Source organism: Haliotis cracherodii, unplaced genomic scaffold, assembly GCF_022045235.1.
Source record: "Haliotis cracherodii isolate W230 unplaced genomic scaffold, xgHalCrac1.p SCAF_2, whole genome shotgun sequence".
NCBI classification, from domain to species: Eukaryota; Metazoa; Mollusca; class Gastropoda; order Lepetellida; family Haliotidae; genus Haliotis; species Haliotis cracherodii.
Genome location: NW_027266275.1, coordinates 41839500 through 41852087, shown reverse-complemented (window position 1 = coordinate 41852087; position 12588 = coordinate 41839500). Strand labels below are relative to the sequence as shown.

The 12588-nt window shown below is 38.3% G+C and overlaps 1 protein-coding gene across 3 annotated transcripts in view; it reads left to right on the top strand.

Moving 5' to 3' along the window:
* Positions 1 to 10618, top strand: part of LOC139468114 (vesicular acetylcholine transporter-like) — a 38313-nt gene extending 27695 nt beyond the window's left edge. For 2 of the 3 annotated variants that reach the window (XM_071249853.1, XM_071249855.1), the window contains exon 2: positions 6949 to 10618. In XM_071249853.1, the coding sequence (XP_071105954.1) occupies positions 7516 to 9171 (1656 nt within the window). In that variant the 5' untranslated portion in view covers positions 6949 to 7515 and the 3' untranslated portion in view covers positions 9172 to 10618. Of the gene's footprint in view, positions 1 to 5639; positions 5726 to 6948 lie in introns of those variants that run through there. The other variant, XM_071249854.1, reaches the window with a different exon arrangement.
* The last annotated feature ends 1970 nt before the right edge of the window (positions 10619 to 12588 follow it).

Below are 12588 nucleotides of genomic sequence, written 5' to 3'. Positions count from 1 at the left end.
AATTGAATTGTGCGTGTCTGGTCTCGATGGGGCATTCTTATCATCTTATTCCACGTTGGTCATTTAATCACAAGTGTTCTACCATCATAAAAAAAACAAAAGCGTTAATAAGTTAATAAGGACTCCTGTCCTGGAAACAAGTGCATTGCTTTATCTTTGGTTAAAAAATATGTTCCCTCTCGTCTCACATCAAACTGACTTCAGTTTCTTAAGGAGAAAATGTTATCATCTTTATCATTGCAAAGTGAAGATCATTGATCAGTTCATTATCTTGCATAAAACATGTCCAAGGAATTAAGGCCGCATCAGACACAAATATCTATGTAGCTCACCCTAATCAGCTCAACAATAACAACTGGTCACGACATCCTTGTTTCTAAAGCTTCGTGATCAGCGCACATGTATCAGTGCAGTCTGGCAGTTACACTTATAAACCGCTGTACAACAGACCTACCCTGACATACCGACACATCCCAATTAGCTGTTGCGTTCTTAGAAACACTTTTGAAAGACTGATGTTAAAACTATCTTTCATGAATATCCATATGTGCATAATTAAAACCTGAATTTTGGACATTATACTGTCAAGACAAAGTGATGGCAGGATCTCTATGTTTTAACGATGATATGTAAGTAAAATAAGATATGTTCTGTACCGAAAATGGGATGTTATTTGTGTCACTGGTGTACCCATATTCATGTATAAAGTAACTATCATTCATTAATTTTTCATTGTATATCGTACATACAGCAAATAGAATTAAACAAACTGTATACTGATGATCATTTCCTGGCGTCTATAATTATAGAACATACTGCATCATAACTGAACAATTGATTATTGCAAAAAGGACAACCATTTGGTCCATACTGAATTTTAAAAAATGGCATGCCAAGAGCTGATATCTCTTTGCAGAAATCATCTGCTAATTATCCAATATTAAAGCAATTCCGTGTATTATTGCAAGCGTAAACAACACTTGTGGAGCCTGAATTGTGTTTCCAGGATCAAACGCATGCCTCTAGGCCGCACAAGCAAGATGAAATGATTCTCTACGCGTGGAGTTAGGCAAACTTAATGAAATATTCAAAACGAATTGATGTCGAATTAGAAACCGTTGCATGCAATCAGATCAGACAAAATAACCAACCACACGATATTTTACGTCGAAAATACGAAAATCGAATAATAACCAGCTATCTATGTTTACAAAGCTAGTTATTGAGACTCCAAACATGGCTACGTAATTCCAAACAGAACTCCTATGACATTTAGTCTAAATACGGCCTGGTTACTCGTCAACCAAGCTAATAGGGCGACCATGCCTGGAATCCGAACTAGCGATAGCATTACAGCTTGTTAGCGGCTTCGTTAGACTGGCTCCGTATGCTTTATTTCTCACGAATCCAAATATCAATTTTCACAGCGTCTGGGTTGTGTCAGAGAAAAGCCAGGATTATGAAATATCGAGACTGTGTCTTCCTTAATCTCATGATGTCTTGTGTGTCTGTTGCCACTGTAGCTTCTCGGTGGGAGATTTACCAACGTATATCTTCTCTGTGTCAGTGTACATGCGTAAATAACTAGCCGTTGTTAGGACGTGAGGTGTGGTGTCGCGTCCAAGATTATTGCACTTATATATATAGACGTGCATGCACGTGTGTGCGTGCGTGCGTGCGTGCGTGCGTGCGTGCGTGCGTGCGTGCGTGCTTGTGTGTGTACTAGTCCGGACTGATGCCGATTTTATAGTGCTAGCACACTGATATACCATGCCGCAGTTTAACATGAATACCCCACTCAGGCACCAGTCCTCGTTTTGGGCTCTTAATGGCAAGTACCAAGCATGGTAACAACAATTGCCAACTTTTAACGTCCTTGGGTATACCGCGGCCGGCGATCGATCACCGGACCTTGCGCTCTCTGGGCGGACGCTCTACCACGAGACCACAAGTTTACTAAGACCAAAATGTGAATGTCCTATCGTTGTTGACCTTCACACATGGGTTGTTTCCCACATTGTTTGTTTACCAGGGTTATGTGGTACTATTCATTATATTCTCATTTAAAGACATGCAGAATTTTGTCTTTATTCGAAATATCCAAATGCAGCTGAAAAATATCAGTTTGAAAAGGTAATACAGAAAAGAATATCTTTTTCTCTACATTTTTCTATTTGCAGAATTATTCACGTTTCTTCAAATACATTTTCTTGTAGATTTTTTACAATGATAAAAATTATGTCACACATGTTCTTCGCACAGGCTTATTAAATGAACCTACCGTTCCAAATGACCCACACAATTACCGCGGCTCATTTGGGGGTCCATTTACTACTGCCACAATGGACATCCATATGAAGAATTGCATCAAATGAGTTCTGTTTCATTGACAGGACAGTGACAAATCAATAGTCAGACATTGGTGGAGAAATGAGATCAGACCATTCTTTGACGACATTCTAGTAATGTCAGATTGTTATGTGCAACGCAGACATACAACCTTTGTGTAATTAATTTTAACTTTGGCTTATTTGACTACATAGAAATATGAAAGGATTCTCACTTTATCAAAAACATCATTTTAAATTCATTTCTTTTTACTATGACTTTCATCTTTATGAGTTCTCGTAGAGGATGAGCATAAACAAAAGGTTTCTAAGACCTCTGTACAAACTGCTTATTAAACAAAGTACATTGATATTATCTTGGCATGGTATCATTGTCACACAATCGCTAATTACGTATAATTATGTGTGTTAGATCTTTTAATTCTTTTTCTTCTATGGCGGAACATTGCGGAAACACTTTGGTTTCATGCCATAAACCGAACAAGATAAAACAAACTTCATTTCCCGCGTTCTCAGTCCCCTGACAAGTCTACCCAAGATAAAAGAACAAGACTCGTGATTTTCACTCCCAGGGTTCTGAAAATACCGGAATTCCGCGCATGTGCACAATGTGAGTTCGATGTTTTGAAAAAAAGCGAGTTTCACATCGTCTGTAACAAACAAACCCGATGTTCTTTCATGGCGCTCCGACAAGGAATCCTCGGCAGAATATCAATGGAACTGTCTAACCTATCACGTACAACCGGAAGTGCCCTCTGTGTTCGTTTGATCAGTCACTTATGAAACAGAGCACTTTTCTTTTAAGTTATAAATTATGGTCTTTTAAGTGATTTTGTGATAGACATACTCTGTAATTTGTAATCATGGCGCACTGATTAGTTACGGTGTTGTTCAGACGACGTAGCATTTCTGTGTCGTATTTCCGTTAAACATATCCCTGAGATTAAAAACAGATCATTAACAATCATGTCATTTGGACAGGAATAATGTATTACAGACTTCATCAAATAATTTGTTTTAATCTATGCCTTGCAAGTCTCTTTTTGAAATATACTCTCTTTCTTTCGAGTTAAGGTTAGTTTTACAACTTGTGGGACAACCTTTATATGGTTAACGCAAAACATGCATATCAATGATTCCAACTGCTTTGAGTATATAATATGTGTATATAGCAATAAAAAGTAAAATCCTTAGCGTCAAATTAACTGGAGATGGTGATGAAATCAAGTTAATTTTTTAACATCACTGATACTAACTTGTTTAAGAGACCCTACACCATCATGTTGGTTAAAGCCCCGTCCTTGGTGTAACTAGAACCAGGCAGGCCACAATGATCGTAATTACACTAACTATCTTTTGCCGATGCAAATAGAAAAATATGAATTTTTTGGGATCAGTTTTATAAATTCTTTCACGTGCTAAAGCGCTGGGAACAAGTGCTCTGTAATCAGCAGTTGCTGATGGACCTGGCTAGGAAATTGGCATCGTCAGATTTGATGAAGGGCAGTAGCAAATCAATCGTAGCAAGCGCGAGTTTCTAGGCAGTGGTAATGACATTTTCCCCATGAGCAAATGCTAAACTCCGCGAAAAGACTACTGACTAGAAAGCTCTGTATTCACGGCTCCCAAACCTACGGGGCACTTTACGGCTCCGTCATCGATCCACAATGCTGATAGACGAGTGAAATTTGTGAACCTTGTCTGATTCAATGGCAAAATATGTACTAGGATGTTGGGACGAGCTTTGGCGTGAATTGCCCCCCACCCCAGTGGGAAATCAGGCAGCGCGGAGTGATACTGCCTCCCTTGCGACCATTTACACTGATCAAGTGCGCTAATCTCGTTTGTTTGTGTTCACGCGAGAATTTCAATCTCGATTCGTTGTAATTCGGCCCTCTCCACGCCTAGAAGATCTGTTCTGACAGTCTAACCCTTTAGGCTGTCTCCCTCTCTCCTCAGCCCTAAGGCCAGCCTATTACCGGTAACCTTCGATAGGGACAAATTGATAGACTATTTGTTCGATATTGACAATGTTTGCGCAACCGAAGAACTGTGTTTGGTGGAAGAATTCTGACTAGTCGAACAGGCATATTGATCTTAAATGTGTAAACAGATATTCAATTCAATTTGTCCTGTAAATACAGGCGACACCTCCAGGCTTCGAGAGGAATGAACATTCATCAAAAGCAGAATATTTTATATTAGCCAAAATGTTGTGTTTGACACATTTCATGCTCAATAAATTCAGTTTGAGCACAAATTTGAGTTTAGAGAGCCATATGTGAAACATGATTTTATCTCCAGAGAAAGGCATACCACACACACACTGATTGAAATCCGAATAAGGATCATTTTTACTCTTACAGAGAAATAACAGAAGACGTGGCATATAGTAGTACATAATTCAACAAATCTATAATCAGTACACATAGACTAGAAACTTACACTATGTATTTGGATCAAATCATAAAATTGTATGCTTTATCTGAAAGAAGAAAAGTAATCTAATTCTTCTGTAATTTGTACTCTTCTCTCTTAATCCAGCTAGTGTCATCCTAACCAGCCTCATGTACGTATTATATTCACAAAAACATTATTTGGTTTATATTTTGCAATAAATATATAATAGAAGATGAACGACATATCCATAATTGCATACACACATCGATATTTATAAATGTGTGTGTGACTGTGTTCGAGCGCGTGGTTGTATGTGTGGTTGTATGCAATTATGGATATGTCATTAATCTTCTATTATATATTTATTGCAAAATATGAACCAAATACGTTTTTCTCCTCACGCCATAAAGGTCGGCAGATCGACAGGTCATGTCACTGTTCTAAATGCATTGCTTTCGATGTGTCTGTCAGGCAAAAGTTTCAACCCGGCGAGTCCGGAATTTACCGAACAAAGTCGACGATGTTTTCCGGCATCCGGTAAACCTCGTTCCCGATTCCGGGGCATTAGCACCCACGACAGTGATGAATTTCCGTATAATCAATGCGAGTAGGGTGAAACAAAAATGCATGCGTCAGAAATCGAATTCTCCATGTCCTTTGATATGTCGGCAGAGCTTAATTGATTCATTACCGTCAAAGAAATCCCTTCATTAATTCCAATGAATAGTCTTTGATCACCCATATAGAAATATAACTGACAGATGTCTTGCAATCAGGGATATTCTTTATGTAATTTATGCCTATTGAAAAAAGTAGTTGACAGGTTTCACTGACATTTAAAAACCACATAAATACCTTAAGACGTGAGTGACTTGACCGGCTCTACTGGGGAGAACTTTCGTTACTTGAATAACTGTATGTCGTCAGTTGCTCTGTCCCACATATTGTGATCAATATGTCAAGTGTCCGTATGGAGTGTAAGTATAACAATAGTTTATTGAATCTCCTCTCTGACATTATGTTGCGTTAACAGAAAGAATTTTAGAAGAATGACATTTGTGTATCAGTATTTACCATTTGTATGTTTAATAACTATAAAAAGTGTATTACTACAGCCGTTCCGTTGTCTGTTTTCACCTCTGTTTCTCCGAGCGTCATTCATAGTTCACATGTTAAATCAGTGATAGTTCAATATCCGATGTTTGCTCCACCTGCCTTCAGATGTGTTGCCACGTGGCTTGTGTATCAGGGTAAATACTCTACGCCACCTCCACGTGCCCTCGCCCCACGGTTTGCCTTGGGAAATATCTTTGTATCGGATTAGGAAATTAAATTATGCTATTTATTGAAATATGAATAAAATACTACCAAAGACTATAACCGACCTCGTAATTAACAAAGAAGAGAACTTGATCACTGTGCCAAGGCAGCCTGTGCGACGCCACTCCAGTTAATTTCGTCTATTTAAATACGTGTTAGCAGTGTCATAATTTTCCGATAACTACGTTATGAATTCTCAGAAATGTATTTCAATCTGTTATACTGACAGCTTTCCGATTCGATAGCTGTGAACTACGCCCAATGATGTTCTTAGTCACACACGTAACGCAGCAGGTAGCATTATACATCACACTAAGTACTTTTTAATGCTTTTTAAAATGGTATCTGTGTGCTAAATAAAGTTATCTGTGCATAAAAGCTTATTTCTTAATTATTTGTTTATATATTTAGATGTAGTTGTTTGATTTTTTAAATTTCATTTTCAGGGTGTAAATTTGAATATTGCAAAATCATGTATCTTTTGGAGTAACAGCATAATAGCTTTGGCTCTATGCTTGGGACTCTACAACAAAAGGGACAGCTTAGAGAAATATTTAACCATTCCTTTCCTTTTTTAATTATGAACTATTTTCCGTGGAATGATATGCTGTTTCGTCGAAAATGATCTAAAGTAAATTGTATTGACAACAGAATACACATCACTTCTTCACATACTAATGAAGATACAACGCTACATTCATCTGAAAATAGTCAAGCCTTTAACACTTACTTTTGTCATGACAGAACTGTAATGTATTGCAGGATATAATGTGTACATTGCATGAAATGACGTGTTCATTCTTCCCGTTGTTAATCCAATTGAATTGAAAAAAGTTGCTGTGTGATAGTCTATAACGGCACAATTTCTTTGCTGTTTAAGGCGGGCAGTTGGTGAGGAGTACGCATGCTCAACAATTGATCGGAGTGGCAAAGATGCGGACAGGGATCTAGATATCGACATAATTATTTGGATGGTGGATTGGCTCCACGGAGCGAGAAGAACATCGGGAAAGTTTTCATCGGACTATTCGCCGGACAAGGGTTCCGTTGCTTTTGGAAATTCGCTCCTTGTTTAATCGTTGGAGACTGTCCCGGTGAGTGGTCGTGGAGGCTGGGTTTCTGGCAGGACAAATCAATTTAATCTTTACGTTTTCTCGCTACCAAAGACTTTGAGTAACGATCTTATGAATGTTTCATGGAACTTGTTCTACCATCCATATCAGAGATATTCAATAATTGGGCGTCAGGAAGGTTGGACGGATTGTTGTTTATTCTTCGACATCAGAGTGTGAACCTAGCGAGTTAGGATTACCAGCTATTCCAGAAGGAACCCGAACAGTGTGTAAATTTGTGTCGTGATTGTGCGGAAACTTTGAGGAACTTTAAGTGATTTTAAAACTGAGACCATATCTTAGTTTGGTCCTTCAATTCGAGGAGAATAGCCAAGATGGGGTTTGTACCACCTGAATTTACGGAGAGGACCACGCAAATGTGGCAGACTTTCAATAACAAAGTTCATGAACCTAAACATCAACGCAAGCTGATCTTAGTTACTGTGTGTATAGCCCTCCTCCTGGATAACATGCTGTATATGGTGATCGTCCCCATTATACCAATCTATCTTAGAGACCTAAGAGGCGATCCCCCGGCAGTAGAAACAACGAATTACACCTATTATTATGTTCAGCTCTCCACACCAGTGACCCTTGCTAACGGTACAGTGTATAACTTCACGGAACAGAGGAAACGTCTAATCAACCTGCCCCCACCCCCGATAACATACGGGAATGAGGGTGGGGCAATAGGCGTCCTGTTTGCTTCTAAGGCTATTCTACAGCTCATGGTGAACCCGTTTACTGGTGGTCTTATAGACAGAATTGGCTATGATATACCAATGATGATTGGACTTGTGATAATGTTCTTCTCCACGTCTGTCTTTGCATTTGGGAAGAGTTACTGGGTTTTGTTTTTTGCTAGAAGTCTTCAAGGCATTGGTTCGGCGTTTGCCGACACTTCAGGACTTGCTATGATTGCCGATCGTTTTACTGAAGAAAATGAACGTACGAAAGCTCTCGGGATAGCCCTGGCATTTATATCATTCGGGTGTCTCTTCGCACCGCCGTTCGGAGGAATTCTTTATGAATTTGCAGGAAAGTTAGTCCCATTTCTTGTTCTGGCAACCGTATGTTTAATAGACGGATTTCTCCTCCTGCTTGTCATGAAACCTGTGAGACTAGAACGAGCACTGATCCCCCGAGAAGAGCGCCCACGAGGTACCCCTATTCACCACCTACTCCTGGACCCATACATCGCGGCTGTAGCGGGCGCTCTGGCAATGTCCAATGTCTCTTTGGCCTTCCTTGAACCAACGATATCTCTGTGGATGAAAGACACACTTGGGGCTGACGAATGGGAGATCGGCTTTGTTTGGCTACCTGCGTTTATTCCACATATCTGCGGTGTCTACCTGACCGTCAAACTGGCCCGGACGTACCCTCATTACCAGTGGCTGATGGCAGCCGTCGGCCTTGCCCTTGAAGGAGTCTTCTGTCTGTTCATCCCCTTCGCAAAAGCGTTCGCTGTCGTCATCGTCCCAATAATGGGAATCTGTTTTGGAATTGCTCTCGTCGATACCGCATTATTACCCTCCCTCGGCTATCTGGTTGATGTCCGCCATGTCTCTGTGTACGGAAGCGTGTACGCTATAGCTGACATTTCCTACTCTCTGGCCTACGCTTTCGGACCAATTGTCGCTGGCTCCATTGTGCACGCTATCGGCTTCCTCTGGCTCAACGTCGCCATTTTCATGAGCAACGTCCTCTACGCCCCTATATTGGCGTCCCTCCGCAACATCTACAAGTACAAACCTTTTGAAAACGAATCGGATATCCTCGTTGATGATCCTCCGAGCAAGCACTACCAGACCTATATGCAAAATGGTGGCATTGACGGGAAGCCGACACAGTTAAATGGCGACGCTATGAATCACCTTGAAGTCAACAAGAAACCCCCTCAGTACAGCGGCGAGATAGACTGCTACCCTCCCCAACACGAGGCAGACTACCTGTACACCAACGACTCATCGTCTTACTACCAACGCTGATACGTAAATTTGTACTTGAAACGAAAACCCTTAGATGAAGAAAACGTTATCAGTAAGAACATTCCTCTTCTAATCAAATCAATTCAGTCAACATCCTTTAGATGATATGTATTCCTAGTGTATGAATGTGAGTGCTAATTCTCACCGTGAAGAACGCTGTGTCCTTGAGATGAGGACATCACCGCAATCTGCTCAAACTGCCCATATCGCGGTTTGCTTCATGAAGCCAACAGAAACTGATGTGTCGATATCTAATTGACACGCCCTGTGTTTTTACTCTGTAGACAGACTCTGACGACATAAACTGATGTTCATTGCATGTCAATGTCAGACCGAAATCTGCAACAAGGCATGTACTAACAGTGTTCATTAACAGAACAACTGGTAGAAACTCTTCTCAGGAGAACTGTAGTGTAGTTTCTAGCACTAGGAGTCGTGGTTTTAAACAAACATGAAAGAATATGGGGATTCTATTTCACCAACATATCACTCTGTAGATATTGTGTCAACCTTTAACCCGTCATTATACTTACAAAATGTAAAATGAATAGGATTTGCTTGTAGAGAACTGCAACTTATGACCAGTTATGTTAATCCGAATGGTTGAATATGATTGTTGCCGATACCATTATACGATAGGTGTAGTATACAGAAAACAGACCATTGGTTGTGATTTAGCGGAGTTCTAGTCATAGTCTGTAGTAATGTTTAGTTGCAATGAAAAAGATGTATTTCATACACTTTTCAGGATACCTTGTGTAGTTATGGATTTAGACCAATGGTATTGATATTTTTGTCACATCTCTATCTCTCCTTAATAACGAAAACCACGTTAAACTGTAACATCATTTTGTTAATTGTTCCAAATTTTAGAATTTGTGGACACTTTTGAATTCAAATCAATTTTCTACAAAGAAATGCATTTTGCGACGATTTAGTAGATACAGATCTTCTAATAGATTCAAGCAGGTTCTCATTAATATTTTATTCAAATGAATATAGTGCTATTCGCATAGAGGACATGGTGTTGGGAAAAAGTTGTTGGAGTGTAGCAAGTTGGTGACTGGTTGTCCGTCCACAGTTACAGTAGGTAAGCTTTTAAATACTTTGTTGAAGTTTAAAATACTTATTTAAAATGAAGACTATTTGAATGTTTGTAAATAATGCCCATGTTTCCATGTTGCTGTTAACTTACAGCCCAGTGAACACGTATATATTAAACCACATCTTCATAGTGTGATAAGCAGAGGATGATAGATTGTAGATACATTTCTCCATTTTTTCACTTGAACTTGTTGATATGTGTGGGTTCTATGTGGTTTAAATTGTTAGCATATACTATGTTTTAAAGGTTATGATCACATGTGTATAATGCTTTAGAGGAATCAACACACATGAAATGAACAGATCTTAATACGGAAGTGCAATAAATATCTGTAATGAACAGAATATATAGCTGTAGTCCTTATGTTTTACTTTGGCCATTGCCAGTGTCACGGGCCGCTGTAATTAAGGACACTGTTGATTCAGCAGCCCCGTAATACTTGAAGAAGAATCAAAGCAGATAGTTACAAGTGTGGTCATGTTTTAAAACTTTCAATGATTCCAAGGTATATGTTTGCTGTCTACGCGATAGCGATATGGCCAAAGTATGGTTCCTTTAAATTTAGTTTCAATATGGACGATAAATAAAAGGTTATATTTGATATTCACGAAAAGAAACAATAGGAATGGGATGAAAGGTCAACTTAATGTACCTGTTCGTATGTTAGTCAGATTCCATGGAATAGTTTGCTAAAATTGTTGCAAGAGTTTAAGATATGTAACCTTTACATAATTCATACAATTCATAATAATATCATATCAACCTGTTTAACATTAACAATGTTATATGAAAATGTTATCATAATTTATTTACAGTCCCTACACAAATTTAAGAATTAAGGTTAATGAAAACCCCTATTCACTACACCGATTGCTTCATTACATCCTGGGGTTGAACTGTGAAATAATCTTTTTAATTTTGAATACTTTAGTACTAATAATTCTAATGTATGATACATGTAAATACTGAACTTTAGTAATTTCTCAGAAAACAGCTATTTTAAATAATATTGACTTTGAATACATTTCATGTCCCCAATTAGCATATCTTATAAAATACTGTTCCGATCATATGCCACGTCTTATCAGAAAGAGAGAAAGACCTTTGATTTTGAATATAGTTTATTTAAGTGTTTCGTGTTTACACCTGTTCTTCAATTTCCAGATGTTGAATTAACAAATAATAATGTTCTTTATTTAATGTATGTTCAAACCAATACATATCAGTTGTGTTTGTTATATAAACAACGGGCAATATATATATATATATATATATATATATATATATATATATATATATATATATATATATATATATATATATATATATATATATATATATATATATATATCGGGTATTCTCCTAAAAGTATATATATCGGGTATTCTCCTAAAAGTATTCAGAATTCTTAGAATGTATCCGATATGTGTTTGTAATTATGTAAAAGCATTTATTTAGCCTCTTGCATATAGAGCTAGTGACCTAGACATTTCGAGAGAAAAGAAATAATGGTCTGGTGAAAAATGAACATGGAACTTACATTGACATTTATTTTACCTTTTTCCTCGCAAATAAGAATGCCTCGACATGTTTTAAAACCCTACACGACCAACGCCACAAATAATATGGCACTGTTTTATAGATGATATCCATTATCCCTTTTTGCAGTCAAGCGCTGAAATAGGCACATAGCATTTGAAAATCGTGGGATATGTCACCAACCAAATGATCATGTTTAGATAGGACGATAACATTCAAAATATTGCTTCTACACAAACGTAACATGACACTATATTCCCGGCGAATTTGGGCCCTGTTTGATATGAAGTACCACAGTGTATAGTCACCAGAAACATCGATTTCTGTTGATAGCGTGACAGAGCGATATCTTGCTTACAAATTTATAGGAATTATGTCCTTTAATCAAAGCAAGAAATCTTTCCTTATGAGTTTGTTCTTGGTCACAAAGAGTAACCATTTACAATGCAACACGATAATATCTGGTGACCGTGTTCAATGAACGATGTGATGGCGCGCACTTCAGCTGGATCTGAACTCTCTTGAAAAGTTTTACATTTTAGGATAACGATAAATTACCATATATACAATAAAGTTTTCGTACATTATTAAAGGTCCTTTCGCGCACAGACAGCTGCAATGCTGTTTGATACAATTCTTCCCATACTGACGTCATTCGACATGGACAAAGCGACACATGCTGGAGAACTGGTTCAGTAGTTTAGTAATATTGAATAAGCGAATGTTTCCGGGACATTGTGTCAAGTATGCAATCCATCACGCCAAGCCCAGCG